Source organism: Gopherus evgoodei, chromosome 1, assembly GCF_007399415.2.
Source record: "Gopherus evgoodei ecotype Sinaloan lineage chromosome 1, rGopEvg1_v1.p, whole genome shotgun sequence".
In the NCBI taxonomy this organism is placed as follows: domain Eukaryota; kingdom Metazoa; phylum Chordata; order Testudines; family Testudinidae; genus Gopherus; species Gopherus evgoodei.
In genome coordinates this window covers 231,865,378-231,887,344 of record NC_044322.1, presented here as the reverse complement: position 1 = coordinate 231,887,344, position 21,967 = coordinate 231,865,378, and the positions used below count along the sequence as shown (strand labels likewise).

The following is a 21,967-nucleotide window of genomic DNA, read 5'->3' as shown; positions in this document are numbered from 1 at the left end:
GTGGTAGACGGTCTTGGGTTAATATTTTCATAGCTGCTAAGAATTTGGAGAAAAGAGTGGGTGCCAGTACAAAACCTCGTTTTACATCAGTTCGGATGACAAAGGGCTCAAAGGTAGAGCCACTGCACAGGATGGAGGCGGTCATCTGGTCATGCAGGAGTCTTAAATGGTGATAAATTTCCTTGGGCAGCCAAGCTTTGACATGATTTTCCATAAAGCCACATGGTTGACAGAGTCCAAGGATTTGGTCAGATAGATAAAGGCCATATACAGTTCCTGGTGTTGTTCTTGACATTTGTCCTGGATCTTCCTGGCTGTGAAAATCATGTCGGTGGTGCCTCGTGGTGGTCTGAAGCCACACTGAGATTCTGGAAGTACTTCCTCTGCAAGAGGGAGTAGGTGATTCAATAAGATTCTAACAAGACTCTTTCGAGCGATGGAGAGGAGAGCAATACTTCGATAGTTGCCACAGTCGGCCCTGTCTCCCTTTTTGAGAAGGGTGACGATGTTAGTGTTACATAAGTCAGCAAGGATTTCTTTGAGCAGCAAGAGAAGCTTTTCAGTGTTGCTCCTCCCACTTTCAGTATTTCAGCTGGTATGCTATCAGGACCTGGAGTTTTATTGTTCTTTAAATTGTTTAATTACTTTGCAGACCTCTTCAGGTGGTGGGTTGGCAAGAGTTTCTCAGATTGGATGCTGATGGATGGAGTTGATGATGTCATCAGTCACAGTCGATGCTCGATTTAGAAGCTTTTGGTAGTGTTCCTTCCAGCGCTCTTTGATGGATTTGTTATCTTTAAGAAGGGTACTACCATCTTCGGACCTCAGCAGTGTGAAGCCACATGAGCTTAGTCCATATAGGATCTTTGTCTCACAAAAAAAAGTTCTGCATATCACGTCTGTTAGTGAATGTTTGGATTTCTTTTGCTTTGTTCTCCAACCATTTGTTTTTGATTTCTCGGATCCTCCTTTGAACTTCAGCTTTGAGCTGATGGAAAGAGCTCTGCTTCTGACTGGATAGTGGTTGGTTTTGCCAGTCGCAGAACGCTTTTCTCTTCTGGTCCAAAAGGGCTGTAATCTCAGTGTTCTTGTCAAACCAGTCCTGATGGTGGCAGGTAGCAAGGCCAATGGATTCCTCACAAATCTCTGGATGGTCTGTTTTAGGGCTTCCAAGTCTTCTTCGACACTTGTGTTGTCATTTCCAGGTGTGCATATGGACAGCTTTTCACTGAGGAGTGCTTGGAAGTTCTCTTGGTGCACTGAGGATTGATGTCTTTGGATGTTGTATTGCTGTCTGTGTGATTTGGATTGCTTTTTATGTTTTGGTGCAATCCTGAAGGACATGAGTGACCTTAGTAGACAGTGGTCAGTCCAGCAATCCTTTCATGACATGGATGATTTGGATCTCTCTTAGATGTCTTACAATGACATAATCTAGGAGGTGCCATTGTTTTAAGCGGGGGTGTTGCCAAGTTGTTTTGTACTTGTTGCTTTGTCTGAAGATTGTGTTTGTGAACACAAGGTCGTACTCTGTGCATTTGCCGAGTAGAAGGATGCCAGTGGAATTGGTTTTGCCCACTTCTTCCTTCCCAATGATGCTACTCCATACTTAGAATCTCGGCCAATTCTTGCATTAAAATCCCCTAAAAGGATCGTTTTTTGAATGGATGACAAAATTTTATCCCGGTCAGTGTAGGAGGATTCTCTCTGTTCTTCAATGTCAAGAGTTGATACATATACACTGATGACAGTGGCAAATGACTTATTGGCCAATTGGATGTTGAGGGTCATAAGACGCTTGTTGATGCTGACGGAGAGCTCAGTCAGGCGATTGACTAGAAAGTTTTTTTCTTGCAAAGCCAACACCATGTATTCACCTGTTGCTTGCTGAAGAAAGTGTAACCACCGCCCTCTTCCCTCAAGTGGCCTTCCTCTGCATGTCTTGTTTCGCTGAGAGCAGCGATGTTGATGTTGTACTTCAGGAGTTCCCGGGCAACAATTGCTGTTCAGTGTTTGGGTCTTTCACTTTTTGATTCGTCTAGTAGAGTATGGACATTCCAAGTTGCAAGAAACATTTTTGTTTTTCGACTGCACTGGGAGTGATCCCTCTGGACATGGTTAGCCAGTCAGGTATGGTGGGATAGCCTATATTTGGCACATCTTTTCTAGTGCCTTCCCCAAATGGGGTGAGCAGAGAGGGGTTCCTAAAAAGGCCTGCTCAGTCATGACCGCTGCTGCTGAAAATGCCCCCCTATCCCAGTCCAGGGGCACATAACCATCTTGCAGTCATCGCCTGCATGTGGGTGTGTGATTAGGGACTCCTGGTGATCACCTATCTCCCATCACTACTCACCCATCACCGCAGGACTTTTATGGGTAGGGCTGGGGGAAAAGTTCTTCCTGTGAAATAAGCCTGCGCGTGAGTACCATCACAGAATCATAGAAATGTAGGGTAGGAAGGGATCTTGAGAGGTTATCAAGTCCAGCCTCCTGCGCTGAGGCAGGACCATGTAAAACTAGACCAACTCTGACAGGGTTGGTCTAACTTGTTCTTAAAAACCTCCGTGATGGAGATTCCACAGCTTCCCTTGGAAGTCTATTCTACAGCTTAACTACCCTTATAAGGTAGATTTCACTAAATAGCAATCCTAGTATTAGCAACTTATGATTAATGACAACTTATTACAGGAATCAGTCCAGAGTCAACCTGTGCCTGCCGACAGTGGAGGGGCAGAGTGAGGGAAGCCAGCTTCAGCAGTGTTACTGAGCATGCTCAGACTGTGTGAGAGCATGTTCATTGCAAGCCAAGCAGAAGATATAGGAGGATACCTGACCTGCCCCCCACATTTCATCTCTGAACCAGTCCCATCCCATTAACCTCAGTGTAAATAGGATTCAGATATTTGCAATGTCATGCCTCTTATTAGCAATTTTTTGGAAGAACGGCCCCACTTTCAGGCATGTTTGTGAGGCTGCAGCCAGAGAAGGAAATGCTAGGCCATGCCTTCCTTGGCTGCAGCCCTGCAAACCTGTGTGCGACCGGTGCTTAGCCCGTCACAGTTCTTCTTTCTGGGGCTGCAGCCTGGCAAATCTGCCTATGTGCAGGGACCACACAGGAAGTAAGGGGCTACAGTTTAGGAGGACAGGCTGGGGCAGGGCAGTTAGCAGGGAAAGGGGCTTCTGCCCAGATGTCAGAACTGCACAGCACCTCTCCCTGCACTCTCCAGGCTGCGCCCCCCTAGAATACTGCATGCAAGAAAGGAAGTGCTGGGATGTGCTAAGCTCCACCCCATAGAGAGCGTCAGGGAGAGGTATGGTGCAGCCCCACAGGCCCATGCACCTCCACTCTCTGTAGAAAGCCCTGGCATCTGGACTGCATCCACTCTCCCTGCTGCTGCCCTCCTCACAGGCAGGTTTGCAGGGCTGCAGCCTGGGAAGGCACCTCCCAGCACTTTGTTCCCTGGCTACTGCCTCACAAACCTGTGTTCCACTTATTAGCAACTGCTGGAAAATAGAAACTTTTTGCTGACAGCCAAGGGATTGCTAATAAGAGGAATCTACTGTATTTTGAAAGCTTTTCCTAATATCTAACCTAAAGATGGGCAACCATAGCACCTTTCTCCAGTCTTCTGGGACCTCACCCGTGCTCCATGAGTTCTTGAAGATAATTGCTAATGGTTCCCAGATTGCTTCAGCTAGTTCCTTAGGTAACCTAGTATGAATTTCACCAGGCCCTGCCAGCTTGAATACATCTAACTTATCTAAATATTCTTTAACCTGTTCTTCTCCTATTTTGGCTGGTGTTCCTTCCCTGTTGTTGTTAATATTAATTGTGTTGAGTATCTGGTTATTATTAATCTTTTTAGTGAAGAGGGAAGCAAAATAGGCATTAATCAACTCAGCCTTCTTGATGTCAGTTATTAGCTTTCCTTCCCTGGTAAGCAGCGGACCTACACTTCCCTTCATCAATCTCTTGTTCCTAATGTATTTAAAGAACCTCTTTTTATTGCCTTTTATGTCTCTTGCTAAATGTAACTCATTTTGTGCCTTAGCCTTTCTGATTTTGTCCCCACATGCTTGTGCTATTCTTTTGTACTCCTCCCTGGCAAAATTCATCCATGTTTCCAGTTTTTGCAGGATTACCTTTTGATTTTCAGGTCATGAAAGAGCTTCTGATGAAGCCATCTTTGCCTTTAACTATTCTTCCTATCTTTCCCTCACATTGGAATAGTTTGTACATGAACCTTCCTGGGAAAGGTGATTCTCAGAATGCCTAGTTCAAAGGGGCTGAGTCAAAGGAACAGGAGAACTGGGTCATGGCAACCCTGTTACAGGGTGTAAGAATGTTGATTTGTAAGTGGTGTGGGTTCAACAGTCACATAGCAAACCGTAGTCGTTCTGAACACAATTTCACAAATCAGACTTTTTCATACCGTAAGAGCTACTTCTGATTCTGGGTATGAATTGAATGCAAACATCCTTTTTTTTTTTGGGGGGGGGGGCAATGTGGTTGCTTTCATATTCAGATCTTGGTTTATGCTTCTAACTTTAAGGCCTCAGACTGAATTAAGGAAGCATGTTTACATTTCTTTGAAGCATTGTTCTTAATATGATATGGTCAGCTACCATAAGGGCAGCTAAGCTAAATAAAACTTAGAACCATATTTAAAAATTGTGTGTAGAATTTGTTTTAGCTGGATCACACACTGTTCCTTACCTAGATTTGATCCCCACTGTGCATAGGGCCCTTAGAAAGAAAAGCAACTGTTAGTCTTGCTCTGAACCCATGAAAAATTATTAAGATCCCATTTTTCAATCGGGGAACAGGTGTTCTATCACTTCACTGGCAGTCCATTTCACTAAAGAGTTATTACTACAGCTGTTCGGCTGAATGCAGTTACCACTGATGATGTTCACTGTATGCAGCTCTCACCTTCTAAAGAATTCCTCCCATGAGAATCTAAGTGATGATTGCTAAACCACAGCATTACGCTGCTTTACGTTAAGAAAGACCAACCGACATTTACCTTTACATGACCTTATTGAGCTATAACATGCATACTCAGCCACAGTTGCCTAGCCATGCTGACTTACAGTATACCTCATTATTACTTTAAGAGATTACAAATTATACAGCAAATTTTTAAACTCGCACAGGACAACTCTGAAAAACAACAAAAGGACATACATTTTTAGAGCTGATCTTTTAGATATTTTCACAAGAGACATGATATTCTGTGATGAGTTTGGTGTAAACTTTCAGTACAAACCATGGGCCAAACTCTGCATTTGCTTACCAGAGGTAAACTCTCGCACATGTCAAAGAGTGTAGGCTTAACCATACACTAGTGTCATTGCAATAGGGTTGTGGGCACTTACAGCATCTTTTGCTTACAATTTTCAACTATAAAGCTAGTGGAGGTGAACAATCTGCTTCACCAAAATCCTGCACCCAGATCCATGTGGGCAGACCCTTTTGCGTGTGCACCACTCCTCTAACTTTGATGGAACTTTGTACAGTGGTCCCGTACACCCATGCAGAGTTCCACTGAAGTCACTGTCTCTCTGTACAGCTTAAGTATCTGCCTGTGCAGATCCAGTTGCACGATCTCTCTGTAAGAACACTGCTATCCAAAATGCATAGCACAGACAGGACACTGAAAAAAAGTGCCAATTCTTCTTCCATAATGTATTGAGCAGTAGCCTGCACCTGGGATACCTCAGTCCCCAAGAGTTGTAGATCTCCTGATTCCTCCCTCTTTTTCAGGAGCTCAGTGACACACTGTAGGTCCAGTGGGCACAGGTCTCTTTGCATGCGGTGCCTCCACCTAGCCACCAGGGGCATAAACTAATAATCCCCAAGACCTCTAGGATATTACAGTTTATAATGACATGGAATCAGTGACCAACAGATAAGGATAAACATTTTTCTCCTGAAAGGGTACGGGTACATCAAAAGAAAGGGGAAAAAACAGACAAAAGAATCAAAGATGTTAAATAAAAGAGGACCAACCAACTACACAAGAAGAAACACTAACAGCCTAAAACTAAGTCAATACAATGAACAGCCCCCTTGCCCCAAGTCTCCCCTGCAGGTTTTATTAGGTAGTGGAGTTGGAGCTTGCTGAAAAGGGCTAATCTCCCATTCAGCTGCAATGAGTCCCTATTGGCCCCAAGCCTTTGCTGTCCCATCTCCAGGTGCAGTGGTGGTCTGCTGTGCTCAGTAGACAGCTAATGCTCTAAGGTCAAGACACAAAATGGAGTCTTCACTATTCTGTGGCCAAATGACATGTATGCATGTCACCTCTGATCGAACTAGTCTGCTAAAAATAGCCATGGAGCCTTGCTGGGATAGGCTAGATGCCCAAGTACCTAGGGTCCCAGATGGGATTGCATGTGGAGGGGCTAGCCCCTCCTACCCACCCAAGCTGCCATGGATAAGCTAGCTCATGTACGTCTATCTCAGGCTGTAAATTACACCTCCAGCCCCAATGAAAACATAACTCAGTGAACCCTCTTCATCTAAGGATGTGTAACATGGTAAAGAAATAAAACACATTGTCTTGAAGTACCAGTGTGATTGAGGTCTGATGGAGAAGTTCCCCTAAAATCTGTTACTGTACATGTTCAGAATAAGGAAATTAATTGATTTAAAAAAAGTACCTACATTTCTATAACTGACAATGAAACAAGTATCTATTTCACGAAGAGACTAGAGTGAAAGTTTTGAATACTAGAAATAAGAACAGCAAGATCTACAGTTTCATTCAGCAAACACAAAATCTGCATTATTGTGTAATTTGATATGGATAATCTTCTACATAGCAACTAAGACAATATACAGTAGTAACATGTAATTCTCAAAAACTAAGTGTACATGATAGGTTGTTATAAATGCATTCTCACCTGCTCTACAATAGCTCTTTATAGGTTTCCAACAGATGAAAAAATGTACTCTATGTACTAACTAATGGAGTCACACTTTGTTTACTCCACAGTGGCTTCCCTGAATGCCTGGCTATCTGAAAAATGGGATGAGTACATAGCATTACAGCTTACGACATTTCACATGCCAATCTCAATACTTACTGTTCTTTAAAATACACACTCCAAATTCTAGAGCTTAGTAACTTGCTCAAGTTAAACAAATCTGACAATATTTGACTTCTAACAAAAAAATAATCTCATTCTTCTTTATGAAAGCTATTATAACTTTAATAGGCCAGAACTTCAGCTGGTTAATGTAGCTCCACTGAGGTCAGCTAGGGTGATTAACATCAGCTGAGGACCGAGAGCTGATATATATCTAGAAAATTTCAGTCAGCCACATAATACATTTTCTTTTTTTAATATGCTGCCTCTGTTCCCTGTATGTTTGAAACACTGCACTCAGCTGCATTTTACCTGGACCACAGGCAATTGTGGTGTCGTGGCAGGCTCCTTGGCAGCTGCATTTGCACTCTGAAAGTGATTAACTTACGGCAGTGTTAAAAGCTTGCTCCACATTTTCATTTTAAATGGACTCTTCCTTCATACTATTTTTTCCAGTATAAAAGCAGGCACTCTTAGCATTATCTCAGCATGCAGTGCCCACATCACACACATCCACTCTCACTAATATCGGAAATGACATTCAAAAGTCATCTTAAAGCAGCAACCTGGAGAGAGCTGCAAGCCACTGTGTTGGCCTTCCTAATGATATTAATGACACATTCTGTAAGAGGCACATCTTATTTGCCCCCAGCACCTTCATACTTGAAGAGTATCCTGATCACAGCACAACCAGAAGGAAGGTGACCAGGATGCCAAGATCCCATACAATCTGCTCCACTTGCAGATCATAAAACTGTTCCGTGAGGGCACATTGAACCTCAACATGCATTGGGTTGGAATGGGGATGAAGTGGCATGGTCAATGGATGCACGAGAACACAGATACACAAGCTATTCTAACACACACACACAAACACAAAGCATGCAGGGATTACTGGAATTACTGAACACAGCTCTCCTATCACTCAATACCCCAACAGGGAGGGTTTCTGACCCCAATGGACCTAGTTGACTATCCCCTGTGCATACCCAGTTACTACCCAACCTGTGCACAGATAAAAGGATTTGCTCCTACATGGTTCCCAGATTTCAGAAGTGTGCTTTGCTCAGACTTTTTTTTTAAAGCTACTGATTTGAAGTCTCAAGTTTAATGTATGCATCAACAGCTAATTGTAAAAAAAATATATATAAGTTAAAGGTTTTGAAATAAAGAATTACTAGGAGCATGATCCTGCAGCCCTGTTGAAATCAATGAGAGTTTTGCCACATAGGGATCTCTCTATATAGTTTTATTATCAAGAGATCATACTAAGTCTGCAAGGATTATAGTGGTCATGAGAAACCCTTGGTGTTTTTTTATTTATTTATTTTATTGAACGTAAGACTTAGGAAGCTTAAACTGCATTTAGGTAGTAGGCTGAATTCTATTATTTGCTTTATCTTTGTAAAACCCATTGACTTCATTGTGTTACTTAGATCAGAATTTGTCCCATTAGTGGCAAAATGCATCTCTCTCTTAAATGCAATAAAGTGGAACTATTCACACTGCGTAGTCCATCTTATATAAAATAAAGCTATATTTTAATTCCAGGTGACCTACTGTAAGAGAGATTTACATTGTGTTGGCATACAACGAGTTAATGTTTACACTAAATATTTTATTTACAACAAGCAGAACTCAGAGTGAAAATGTAGCTTTCAAGAAGAACAAAAGAAAAGAAATGATGTAGCCCCATCACAAATTTTAAAACACAGTAGTGTAGGGTATGTATTTATATAATACATATACAAAAGGAAGGGGTTTCAAGAAGGGTCATGACAAGAGATAAGTATATCACAAAGGAACACTTACCTGCTTATACTTCTGCTAAAAGACAGAACAAATAATGTGTGTTAAGGATATCCATTATTTGGGTATGTTGGTCAAAACAGGAGCTCCATAATTAGGATTTGCACAAATGCAGAATACTTAAATTTGCAATCTGCATAAGGACATGCTACAGTTGTCAGACAAGCTGAATACATTAATGTGTATTTGCTATAATGGTATATTACAAGGGTAGGCAACCTGCGGCATGCAAGCTGATTTTCAGTGGCACTCACACTGCCCGGGTCCTAGCCACCCGGTCTGGGGGGTTCTTCATTTTAAATATAAATTTTGAATGAAGCTTCTTAAACATTTTAAAAACCTTATTTACTTTACGTACAACAATAGTTTAGTTATATATGGTAGACTTATAGAAAAAGACCTTCTAAAAAATGTTAATATATATTACTGGCATGCGAAACCTTAAATTAGAGTGAATAAACAAGACTCGGCACACCACTTCTGAAAGGTTGCCAACCCCTAGTCTATGAAGTAGAATTGTGTTTATCTAAAAGTGAAATTAACACTCAGAATGATGAAAACACGTTCTTGACACTGAAGATGAAAAACACTACTCAGACCAATGATATTGCATCGTTTTAACAGACAACTTTAAAATATTGCATTTCTATTCCCTACTTGTGTTGAGCATATTCCCTATATGTTCCCATTACAGATGTACTGTGGCAAAACATATTATTGACAAGCCAATTCAACTTAACATGCATAAACCTAACGATCTTTAAGTGAAATGCGATGCTGGGCCCTCAGTCCACACATGCATCTGACATTGACATTGAGAGGCATGCTTGAACTGATAACGGATTTTTCAGTTTGCTGGCAATTCTAAGAAATCAGAAAAATATGTTTCAGGGGCTGAGCAGAAAACAGAATTATCAAAAAATGTTTAGCAAATCAAAATGGTGGGGGATAAACTTTTCTTTTAGAACAAAACATTTCATTTAAAAACCCTAAACATTTAGTTTTAATTTAACTCATTTTAAGTAATTTTAAAATAAAATAAAAGATCTTTTTATAGTCATTTTGTACTAAAAATGGAAATATTTTGTTTAAAAAAGTGTCAAAATAAAGCATTTTAATTTTAAAAATTGTTACTTTTTTAAAAAGTGAAACAATTCAGTGAAACTGACAACATATCAGTGTAGCCAAATCTGTACAATTTGCCAAAAAAAAAAAAAAAAGTTGGCCAAAAACTTTTGCCCAGATTTAAGAATTTTACCCATCTCTAAACAACATGCAGAATTTAAAGTGTATTTTATATTTATATAGTATCAGTTTTCTACAATTATTTCCCAGAATTTCCACCAAGACAGAAATACATATACTTTTTAATATGATCTGGAAATGCAAGTACAATGTTTAAAAAATATAATATACCAAATGAACTTTAAATCACAGTTTTTCATATAGTAAACAGAAGATGTAAGGAAAATAATTGTTTCTTACACAAATGCACAATAGAATCAATCTGTGTAATCAAATTCTATACTATATGGTACTGTATAATTTACTATGTTCAAACTAATTTCTTGTTCTGAAAAAAGGGAATCAAACATTGCTAAGGATTCAAACACATTAACTTTGCTTGCTAATTTGTGGAAAAATCACTATAGACATAATATACTGTGAGTAAAATTCTCTGATACACAATGTAGATTTCTATAGCATATTCTACATGGAGTACAGAATGTTCAAGACAGATGTATATGGTGGATCAGAAAATAATTTTGCTCTTAATCTCATACTGACTGGTACAGTCACGGCTGGTGGTCGCCTCAGGTCCCAGACTCTGAGGAGGGGGTGCCACTAGGATCCAAAGTGTAGAAAATTGTGTCTGCTGCTGGTGCATATGTATTCTCTTGGCTCTAGATGCACAGAGATGGTGGAGTGCCGTGCTGGAGGAAGGAGGGCACAAGAGACATAACAGGCAGGCAGGAGAAAAGGTGAGAGGGAATAACAGAAAGCAGCAGGAGCTGCAGGTAGAGAGAGGAGGAGGAGCCTCTTATGTACCCCTCTAGCACTCCCAAGAGCCTGGACTGATTAACACCAGCTTCTCAGGGAGCTTCCTGCTGCTTTCCTGAACCCACTTGAGGAGAACAGGCAGTCAATTGAAATAGTAGGAGCCAGTTAGGCCCTTAAGACGCTGATATCTTCCCTCACTCAGGCCCTGCTACCAGCCTGTTTATTTGTCCTCTTCAGTTGAGTGTTGAGAGCCACTATAGCTGACACAGAACAGCAGTCATCAGTGAAAGAAGAAAACGCCCCTCTGGGGCAGCATTCAGAAAAAGCAAGCAAGCAAAGGAAGCTTTTCTATTTGAAAAGGAAGAAGCTCTCCTGAAATACATAGGCACAAATGTTCACGGTGAGCCTTCCGGCCCCAGTGAGTTTGAGAGTGGTGAGGAGATGCCTGATCTTCCAGTTAGTCAGAGTGCAGGTGACCTGGCAGCTACTGCAGCATCCATATCTCCATCTCAAATGGATGCAACCGTGCACGTTCCTGAAGAAAAGTGTAGATCAGAGAAGTGTGGTGGAGGTGCAAGAAACAACTGCTGCTGAGTTTAGTCCCTTAAGTCTAAATGATCCAGGACTGTGGACCCACTTGACCAGCAGCCTGAGGGACTTCCTTGTACCTCATGGGCCACAGCAATTGAAAAACTTCATATTCCCCAAAGACAATGAAAATAGAAGTTTCCATCCAACATATTACTGGCATGAAATTCCCAATGGTGACAAAGTGGAGAGGCCATGGCTTATGTATTCAAAAACCCAGAATGCTGCATACTGTTTTTGTTGCAAACTCTTCCAGTCTAATGTTCCAGCCACATTTCGTTCTACAGGAACAAAAGACTGGAAAAATCTGGCTAGAAATCTGGCATGCCGTGAGAAGGCAGCAAATCACAAGACAGCATTCCATAGGTGGAAAGAGCTTGAGATGAGACTAAGGTTAAAGGCCATCATAGATGATCAGCATCAAGAGAAGGTTGCATCAGAGTCTCTTTACTGGCAAAATGTTCTGAAAAGGCTCATTGCCATTGTGAGAATGCTTGCTACCCAAAACCTAGCATGTCAGTTCAGATCAGCTGTATGTGCCAAACAATGGAAACTTCCTTAAAATTGTGGAGCTGATGGCTGAGTTTGATGCTGTATTCCAGGAACATTTAAGAAGAGTCACAACCCAACAAATGTACACACACCACTACCTTGGCAAAAAAACAATTAAAAGTGAGATCATACAGTTACTGGCAACAAAAGTCAAACTGAAGATTGTGGCAGATCTGAAGTCAGCAAGATATTACTCTATTATTCTGGACTACACACCTGACATCAGCCATACGGAACAAATGACTTTAATGGTGAGTTTTGCAACAACAGAATCTAGTGAAAATGTCCCTGCAATGGTGACTGTCACAGAGCATTTTCGAGAATTTATTGACATTGATGATACTACAGGAGCTGGTATGACAAATGTGCTTCTTAAAAAGCTGGAAGATACAGGAATTGCGATGGCTGACATGAGAAGTCAGGGCTACAATAATGGTGCCAACATGAGAGGAAAGAACAGAGGAGTGCAGACACGGATCAGAGAGTTAAACCCTCGAGCTTTTTTGGTCCCATGCAGTTTTTATTCATTGAACTTGGTGGTCAGTAATGCAGCATCAGCTTCTTGTGGGGCTGCTGAATTTTTTAATGTAATTCAAAGCATCTATGTATTTTTCTCTGCATCAACTCATCGATGGCAAATTTTGAAGCAACCTCTGGGAACATCCTCTCTGACACTGAAACCACTAAGTGCCACATGATGGGAAAGTCGAGTGGAGGCGATAAAGCCTATCAAACACCAAATTGGGAAGTTAGATGATACGACAGTTGCCATGACGGAGGATAATGCTATGACAGGAACTGTTTGTGGGAGAACAGTGGCAGAGGGAAATGGAATCACTAGAAACATACATAACCTCACATTTCTGTGTGGCTTAGTGTTGTGGCAAGACATATTGTTTGAAATAAATATTGTAAGCAAGAGACTCCAAGATGTTGACCTTGATATATCTGGAGCAATGGAACAACTGGACAAAGCAAAGTCATACCTAGTCTTACCAGTCAGATGAGGGATTTCAAAACGTTCTGAATAGTGCACAGAAGTTGGCAGAGGAACTTCACACTGAAGCTATTTTCCCACCCATTCAAGAATACAAGAGAACACCGAAGAAGAAGACATTTTGATTATGAGGCATGGGATAATCCCATAAGAAACCCCCAAACAATAATTCAAAGTTGAATTCTTTAACCAGGTGCTAGACTGTGCAATACAGTCAGCTGAAGAACGTTTCATGCAGCTCACGGAACACAGCAGTACATTTGGGATGTTGTATGACATTCCAAAACTCCTCAGTGTACCTGAAGAAGCGATGCAGGGCACTAGAGACTGTGTTGACTCATTATTACATGCGGGATATGGATGCGAGTGATTTAGGTGATGAACTGAAAGCCCTTTCAAGATACATTTCAGCAGGATCAACTCCAAAGGCTGTTCTGGAATATATGTGCACAAATAAGATGACCACCCTCTTTCCAAAATGCTTTTGTTGCTCTGTCGCATACTTCTTACACTTCTTGTAACAGTTGCCAGTGGAGAACGCAGCCTCTCCAAGCTGAAGTTAATAAAAACACATACATGTTCCACAATGACATAGGAGAGGCTGGTCAGCCTTGCAACCATCTCAGTAGAGCATGAGCTAGCCCAGACTGTGGACCTTCAGGAAGCAGTTCAAATCTTTGCAACCAAGAAGGCATGAAAAGCACCACTTTGATTATTCAAACAGATAAAAATGCCAATGTTTACTATGCAGACAAGAAAAGTTAACTTTCAAACTCCTGAACAGCAAATTTTAAAATTTTTCAGTGAGCCATTTTAAGTTGTTAGTTCTCCTTTACTGGGGTAGGTAGCAGAGCAGTACCATGAGAGGAGAAGAACAGGAAGAAGGCAGAACTGAGAGCTTTCAAAGTTTTGGCCCAAGCGAGGGGACATGGGGGCATCATTTGAGCTTCCTGCCTCAGGTGCCAAAATGTTGTGGGCCGGCCGTGGGTACAGTCTGTTTTTATATTAGGTTACTATTTTTAAAATAAATCCTCACTAAACATAAACTGGACATATTCAATAGATTTTGCTTCTATTTTAGTTATCAAAGGCCCATGGTTTAAAATTACCCAGGAACAGAGATAATTCATCAGAGTTTGGTATTATACAGCTGAATAAATTTGTATGAGTGCAGTTTTAACAAGAGAAGATTGCAAAGGATAATTAACAAAAAAAAACCCTAAGTGACACACGAACTTAAGTTCCATTTTCAGAACAGTCTTAAGCGCTCAGTAGCCTAAATCTCACTGGAAGTCAGTGGGATTTAGGCTTTTAAGTGCCTATATCACTTTTGAAAATGAAACATAGGCACCTTTCAAAATGTTACCCAAAACTTTTAATGGCATATGTGGATGTCCAAAAAAATCCCAGACGAACAAAACTAATGGGATACTGAAGTGTTTCCCAGACTTTAGAAAGAGAAGCCCATGCACTCTTGCTACACATGTCCATTCTGGGATCATGACATTACACCTACATCTAATGTTTTGGTCAGAACATGCAAAAAAATAGTCAACATATACATATGAAAATATAAAGGTTGGAAACAAGCCCATCAAAGCATGACAATCCAAGTTAGCGGCATGGTGGCTAGAAAGCTCTTAAAAATTCTATAAAAGCTTGGCACCATATTGTGCCTTTTAGAGCCCTCCAATTGTTGAAATGGGGATATCAATCTCATGTCTGAACACGGTTGTTGCTAATAATTCCTGTACAATTTCCCTGACCAGTTTAGATAGGAATTTATTTCAACTCAGTACAGAGTTAAAACTATAGAACTGTGCGACCGACTATTAGGGAATCTCATAGCCTGAAGCAGTGCTTCTCAACCTTTTCCATATTGGGACACTCCCCCACCCCAGGAATCCTTTCCCATCGAGCAGGGATCTAACTGGATGCCTCCTTCTACTTTGGTTATCAAGAAAAAGAAAGGTTGTCAAATCCCTGACACCTGTTCATAACCCCAGTGGTCTTTAGCATGTTTTAGTTTCCCAAAAAAAGAAAAATCTACATTAATGAATGGCTGTGGCTGTCGTGGTTTTGACCATATTAAGGACAAAAACCTTATAGAAGGTTGGAACATGATTATGATTTCATTTAGCCATCATGATCTCTACTGTAAAGCTATACTAAGGGCTATGACATGTAAACACGTTTTGGTACTTTTTAAAATGTTTTGTTCACCCAGCGAATCACACTTTTCAGTATGGATATTATCTGCCTGAATGATTCCTTTAGATGCGTCTCTGGCTTCTCTAGTAAATGCAAGTCGAGTTTTACTTGCCCCATTCATGCATATAAGTCCACTTAAAGCCAGTGGGACCCCTCACATGGGAAGAGCCAACAGGATGAGGGCCATGTATATGTTGATACATTTACTAGTTTAAAGTAAACATGTTTTACTTACTTTGAAAAACACATCTGATTAGCTTATGTAAACAATTATTTTGCAGATGTAACAGTGTTGGCTAAATACCAAATATGCTATAGTGCATGCATGAATTTCAAAGTCAAAGCTTCATGTAAACACAGAAGAGCCCCTTGATTAAATTTGTATTTAGATGCTTTAGGGAAGCTTCATTGTCATATAGTATAACCTCACAATGTACGTCCCAGTCATTGTACAAATCCAGCTAAACTCATCAACTGGCATGGTTGTTTAAAACTGGAGATTATGTTAGTACAAGTGTTGCATTTGCTAAACAACCTTCCTTGTTGATTTTTAAATGTTAATATCACTAAAATCTTTCTAAACCAAACAACATAACCATCCTAAAGTTGCTACTCAAGCAGTAATGACTATCATGCTGCTCTTGTATCAGCAGCAGTTTCACCATAATTAAAGTTGTTAAAAATGAACTCTGTAGCACAGGTACTTTAAACCTTTATTTTATCCAAATCTTACTGAACCAGAAGAAACTAAAAACACTGAATAGAAACTGAGCAATTTTGATTTTCATGGTCATTTGATGAAAAATGAATTGCTTTGGTGATTTCCTCCCCTTCCTCTTCCCCCCCACCCTTCCCCACTGGATTGTCTGTTTGCATCCTTTTGCAAGCAATCTAAAACCCACTGGAACCTGTTCTTTGGCACATGGTTGCTTTTCTTGTGCTGTTTCATAGAATATTAGTTGCACACTGGGAGTGTTTGCCTTCAAAGACTTTTATAACTTTTTAGTCACAAAAGGCAAACCCATTCAATTTTAATCTGATGACAAATCTGCTGCAGAGCAAATGCCATTCACTTCCAGTGGGCAAAGCATGGAGATTTTCACCATATACGTCTAAAGCTTAGAAAAATTCCCTGAACTGGGAAAGAGGGGTCCAGGAATTCAAATCTCACCTCTTAACTGTAAGTTACCATGCAATTCACCATCTTTATTATTGACTAAATCCACAAAACTTTTGTTTGCTGTGGAGCTCAATATGGCTATTTAAAAAAAACAACTTAACCAATGAGTGCCTCTTTAAAATTTAGAACATCCCCAGTTAAACTGTAAGGGCTTCATTAAATGTGTGCTAAATTCAAGAGTTAGCTGCTAGAGCTGGGAGTACACAAATAAGGCATGGAAAACAGGTAATAGCAGCAACTAACAGCATTCTAACAGCCCTGTCTCTCTTTAAAACAGTTTTTACCGTGATGTTGTTGTTCATGATCTGTGGGATGGAAAAAGCTAATGTACGAAACTTTTTTGATATCTTTATTCCATCTGATTTACAACAGATACACAATGGATTTATCTAACTGCCAAATTTCAGCTAACTAATGCTGTTTTTCACTTAAATATTTGTAAAAAATATGAAAACATTCAATCCCAGCATTAAACCTATGTACAACATAAAACGATAACAGGTCCCCCCCCAAAAAAAACATAACATTTCATTTCATTTCAAGGCCATCTTCTCCAGCATCTGCCTCGCGTGCTCATAGATCAAGCTTTACACTCCTACAGTTAGCGATTTGAAAGCAATACGCGCAACTCATACTGAAGATTTAGAGGTGGTTGCTGGGAAAGGATTTCTCCTCTTGAAGGAGCCAAATCTAATTGTAATGTCACACCAAGTGTTTTAGTAAGAGGCAACTCCCAGCCTTGCAATAGAAGTCCTTTAACAGCTCTGCCTTACCCGGAAAAATATTTTCAACTGGAATTCCAATTTTTCTGTGAACCGATGTGTCATGTACGTCTTCTGCAGTATATATATCGGCTATGGAATGCAATGGAGCAACAACACAGCAAATCTTATTAGCTCATTGTATCATTCTTTTATCAGTACTTCACCATTCTTTAGAATTTTACTAGGCAATACATTACATTAGCCTGACAAATATGTACAGCATTGTGCTAGGAACAACAACACTGTTCTGCATCCAATGGCATCTGGAATGTAATCTCACTGTATCTAACTCACAAAATAGGGCTTTTAATTTGAAGAAGAAAACTCAAATGCAGGAGTCATTTGCACATGGAGTACCAGAGTTTATATTTTTTGCAGTGAAGTTGTACTTTGTTAATGTAATCTTATTTTCCAGCCATCTACTTGTCATACTCTGAAGGTTCAATCATCAAACTTCCTCACCAAGCCACTTCCATATTTTCCTTTCCAAATGTGAAGACAGGGGTAGTTTTCACATTTGACATTAAAATCAGCCATCATTTTTTAGTTTAACACGCTCACATACTAAGAAGCAAGATTCATTCTTCATGTATTTCTCAGATGAAAAACCAACACATCCTTAGCCCTGAGGGGAACATACAAGTAAAAGCACTACACACTGCCAGACAAAATTTGAGGTTCCTTTTGCTCTGTCTACACTAGACAAAAAGTAATTAAAAAAAGACACTGCTTAGAATGCCTTGAGATGGCACCTCTTGTGATGTGCCTTTTGGCCCCACACCACTGCCATCAGAGGAGTTTTTAATCATAAGTATTGGATGCAGCACCTAGGATGAGGCCTTTTGCTGAGGTCTGGCTAAATAAGTATAGATTACATTAGTTTCGCTTCAGCTAAAGACAAAGCTACAAACATCACAGCTTCACTGGTTCAGTTAGTGCCAGCTACAACTGCCAATGTGCTGCCCCAAGTTTGAAAGTTATCCCCAAAGTCGCTACACTCAGCGAGAGACTTGAGCATTATAGGACAGATGTTTCAGAGTCCCTGAATGCACTGTTACAGAGTTGCCAACGTGCGGTGTGGTTCTATCGAACAGTATTGATGCATGTACTTGTGAAACCAAAAAGGTAAGCGATATGACAAACAATTTCATGAAATCAACACCCCTGCAATGGACGCTGAGTGTAGACATGTTCTTCCCATCCTACCCAGTGACAATCAGAACTGCATTATTCTACCCTCTAATTCTTAAAAGCACTGTTTCCCTGTTAAATATATCCACATAATTCCTTTATGAACATAGCTTTAAGTGTCTACACTACCTTTGGGGTAACATCCTACAAGTGCATTTACTCTTGGAGGCAAACATTTCACTTCAATTGTCCTTTCAACAATAGTTTCCTTCCTTTCAGGTTACGTCCACACACAAGTGTTTCATTATCACCTACAATGAAGTTTCAATGCACTCAGGAAATTTTGGAGATTAGACCCATTCAGAAGTCTGCAGAGGCTTAACCTGCCCTTGAGAATCAGTCTCAGGAAATTTTTTTAATGGATGCAAAAGATTAAGTCACAAACCAAAAACACCAAGTCTCCTCACCATGGCTTAAAGAGCAGTTTTTCTGTCCCAATACACTATACTGAGTAACAGCTCTTAGCTTAAAGCTAACTGCAAGTGCATTTTTTTAAAAAATCAAAACCTTGTATTCAGTATATAGCATTTTCCCCCACCATTAGCTGATGTTTATATTATCCAGCAAAAGCCATTATTCCACTTACTGTGCCACATTAGCTACAGCAGGCAGTGGTGACTCCTCTGATATGAAGTCTATGTCATCGATGAAGCTGTTGTCCTGTGACATTTCATTGCTGTTCCCTTCTAAGTGCCTTCTCACTAGACAAATAATTTAGAAAGAGCACAGTATGTTAGGGAGGCAGCATCTTCAATTCTTTTCCTCCACCCATGAATTTCCATAGTCTTTTTAAAAAAAAAAAAAGTCCCATCGTAAGACACTACATTTTTAGAGCAGACACAATGAATTGTTTTGATAATTATTACACACATATGTCACATGCAAAAATACAAATGTACACATATGATGTGGTACATACACAGAGAGAACAAATACACAGGGACCCTCTTACAGTTAAGCGTGTTTTTTCCCGAAGACCAATTTTTGTTCTAAGTGGAAGTTCACTATATGAAGAATTGCAATTTGGAAACTGCAATGAATGAAAACAATTGGGGACTTTGATTTATTTCACAATAAATAGTATTCCACTACATCCAGGTTCTCTATGAGCCAAGAACTGGGTCCAGGAGGCTCCCACGTGCCAGGCTTCACAGCCACTGAATATTACAAAAACCTTGAAGAGGGAATCATCACTCAGTGGCAGATGCATACTGCTTACACAGCCACTCAACTCTGTCAGCGCTGGATGCTGTGAAGACCATGAGCATGCATTGTGCTTCCCTGAGCTATGGGTGGGGAGTGGTGAAAGGTTGCCAGAAAAAGTTGCAGCCAGTCAGAAAGGAACCTTAAAAATGTTTGATCCTCTGTGCTCCCAGCTGACAGCTCACAAAGGGAACTTGGAACCAGGAAACAGAACAAAGATATTGGGCCAAAGACAAAATCTTCCCACCAGGATTAGGAGGAAAGAAACACTATCCACAAAGAAAACAAATATTGCAAGATGGCTTCTCTCTCCCACATCCCCAGTTCAGAATCTCTCTCTCCCCTCCACTTCCTATAACCACTTCCCATGGTCCCTCACTCAACCCCATATTAAATCAATGCTGCTAGAGTAGCAGTACAGTGTCCAAGTCTAAGAGTGGGAGAACTGCAAAATTCCTTGCTGGGATAGGTAAAGGTATGAAGCCTGCCACTGGAGGGAGTGCACTCAGAGAGACTTCAAAGGGGACGGAGGTGCAGCTAACCCTGTTAACTACAAAATAAATATATATTAAGAATTTAGACTAGTTAACACTTTAAAAAGCACTACTACCCAATGTTCATTTCAATCAAACATAGGGCCTGACTTTCACCTGCAATTCAAATAAATAGGAGTTGCAAGAGCTCAGCACCTCTGAAAAATCAGGCATACAATTCTTTGGATATTCATCAACGGTTTGTCTTTAAAACAATACAGTAGACATTGCTTCATTTATTTCATGCAAAAAACATTGAAAATATATATGGACATATATAAGTTTACTTAAATCATTTTGATCTGAAACAACAAAATTTGTCAAAGCTGCCAGTGATCCAAACAGGTTCTATGAAAGTTCTCTTCTGCATATTTTAATGTTGATGCTTCTAGAAAACTTGATACAAACAACCGAGAGCAGATCTAAATACAAGGGACTAACTTGGAAAACACTGCCATGAAGAAACAATTTGATTCAACCAAGAACCACCATATGCATACCACCAAAAAAAAATAAGTGACTGTCTAGAAGAAAGCAAAGTGAAACATTAATTCATCATTGCTTATGAATGTAATTGATTTAAAGTGACAAGAATTGAGAAAGGAAGGTCCACTTAGAAAATTAAAGTTGTCAGAGTCTCAGGTTCAGCCTATAGCACCAGTTGGTTGGCCTATATTCAAGCTAAACACTAATGTATTTCACATCAATGCTGAGGAATGGAAAATCCACATATACAAGGAGTGAAAACAAAGGCCTGGACAATAGAGTTCTAAAATGGCATAACTGAACATTGCTAGCAAGACAGAAAACTGGAAAATAATTTGACTTACATCTGACTCAGACCTGCAGTTAACCAGAGCTACTTTAAACTATGTTTTTAGGGAAACACAAAAGATTTCTGGCACTGGAAATAGAACTTCTGTGCCCTTCTAGCATTACTGCTGAGGCTGTTCCACAGGAGCTCTACAGAATGTGACCTGTCAATTTTGCACTTGTTCTGACGAGCCACATTTATATAAGCAAAGATTCCATTCACTGATCACAGTCTTAAATAAAAGCAACTGACAGATGCTGCAATGTATGAAATATCTTAAGGAATCACACAACTATTTAGGATTAGATGTTTTCAGACCCCCACAGAAGCAGCATCACCTGTGGCCACAGACAGAGTGTGAGGTTTGGCCTTGATATAAGGAAAGGTTTCTCCTCACAAAAAGCTATTAGAATTTGAAATAGTCTATCAAAAGGGAGGGTAAGTCATGGCCTAAGCGTATTCAAAGGAAGAACTGTTCTGTTAGCACCCCACACCACACTCTTGGGTATTCCTACTGAAATGCCAAAGAAGGGACAACAGTTCAACCAGAGATTTAAGAGATTGCTGGATATACAGGTAGTAACTGTGGCCAGAAACGCTTTCTTCCTTCTGCATTGAATAAGAAGTGTCCAACCTTTTATTTTCAATGCAGACTTTTCTTTGATTATTCACAATCTTCTCAGCTCAAAATTAAACTAACTTTGCATACTATCTGTTAGGACCACTTGGAAGCTGAAGTTAGTGCAGAATACTGATGCCTGCTTATTAAACTGTGCTTTTATGCAGGGAGCACATTGCACTCTGCTCTGTAATCTGCATAGCTTCTAATAAGTTTTTTTTTTGGTTGAGTTCAAGGTGTTCATCTTCATATATAAAACCATAGGCATCTGGAGCATTTCTCCCTGTATGCTTCTAGATTTCAGTCAGAAAAGGCACTCAAGCTGTAGCTCCCTCAGGTTAAAAGAAAAGTTCTTGCCCAGGGAGTATAATACAGTAACCTGCCCTCTGGCTTCTGACTCTCTTTAGGGTGCC

The 21,967-nt window shown here is 40.2% G+C and overlaps 1 protein-coding gene across 1 annotated transcript in view; it reads right to left on the bottom strand.

The window, feature by feature from the left end:
- LOC115644557 (potassium voltage-gated channel subfamily KQT member 1-like) overlaps positions 1–21,967 on the bottom strand; it is a 798,115-nt gene that overhangs the window by 623,948 nt on the left and 152,200 nt on the right. The window contains 1 exon segment of the mRNA XM_030549102.1: positions 18,972–19,082. Coding sequence (XP_030404962.1) covers positions 18,972–19,082 — 111 coding nt within the window.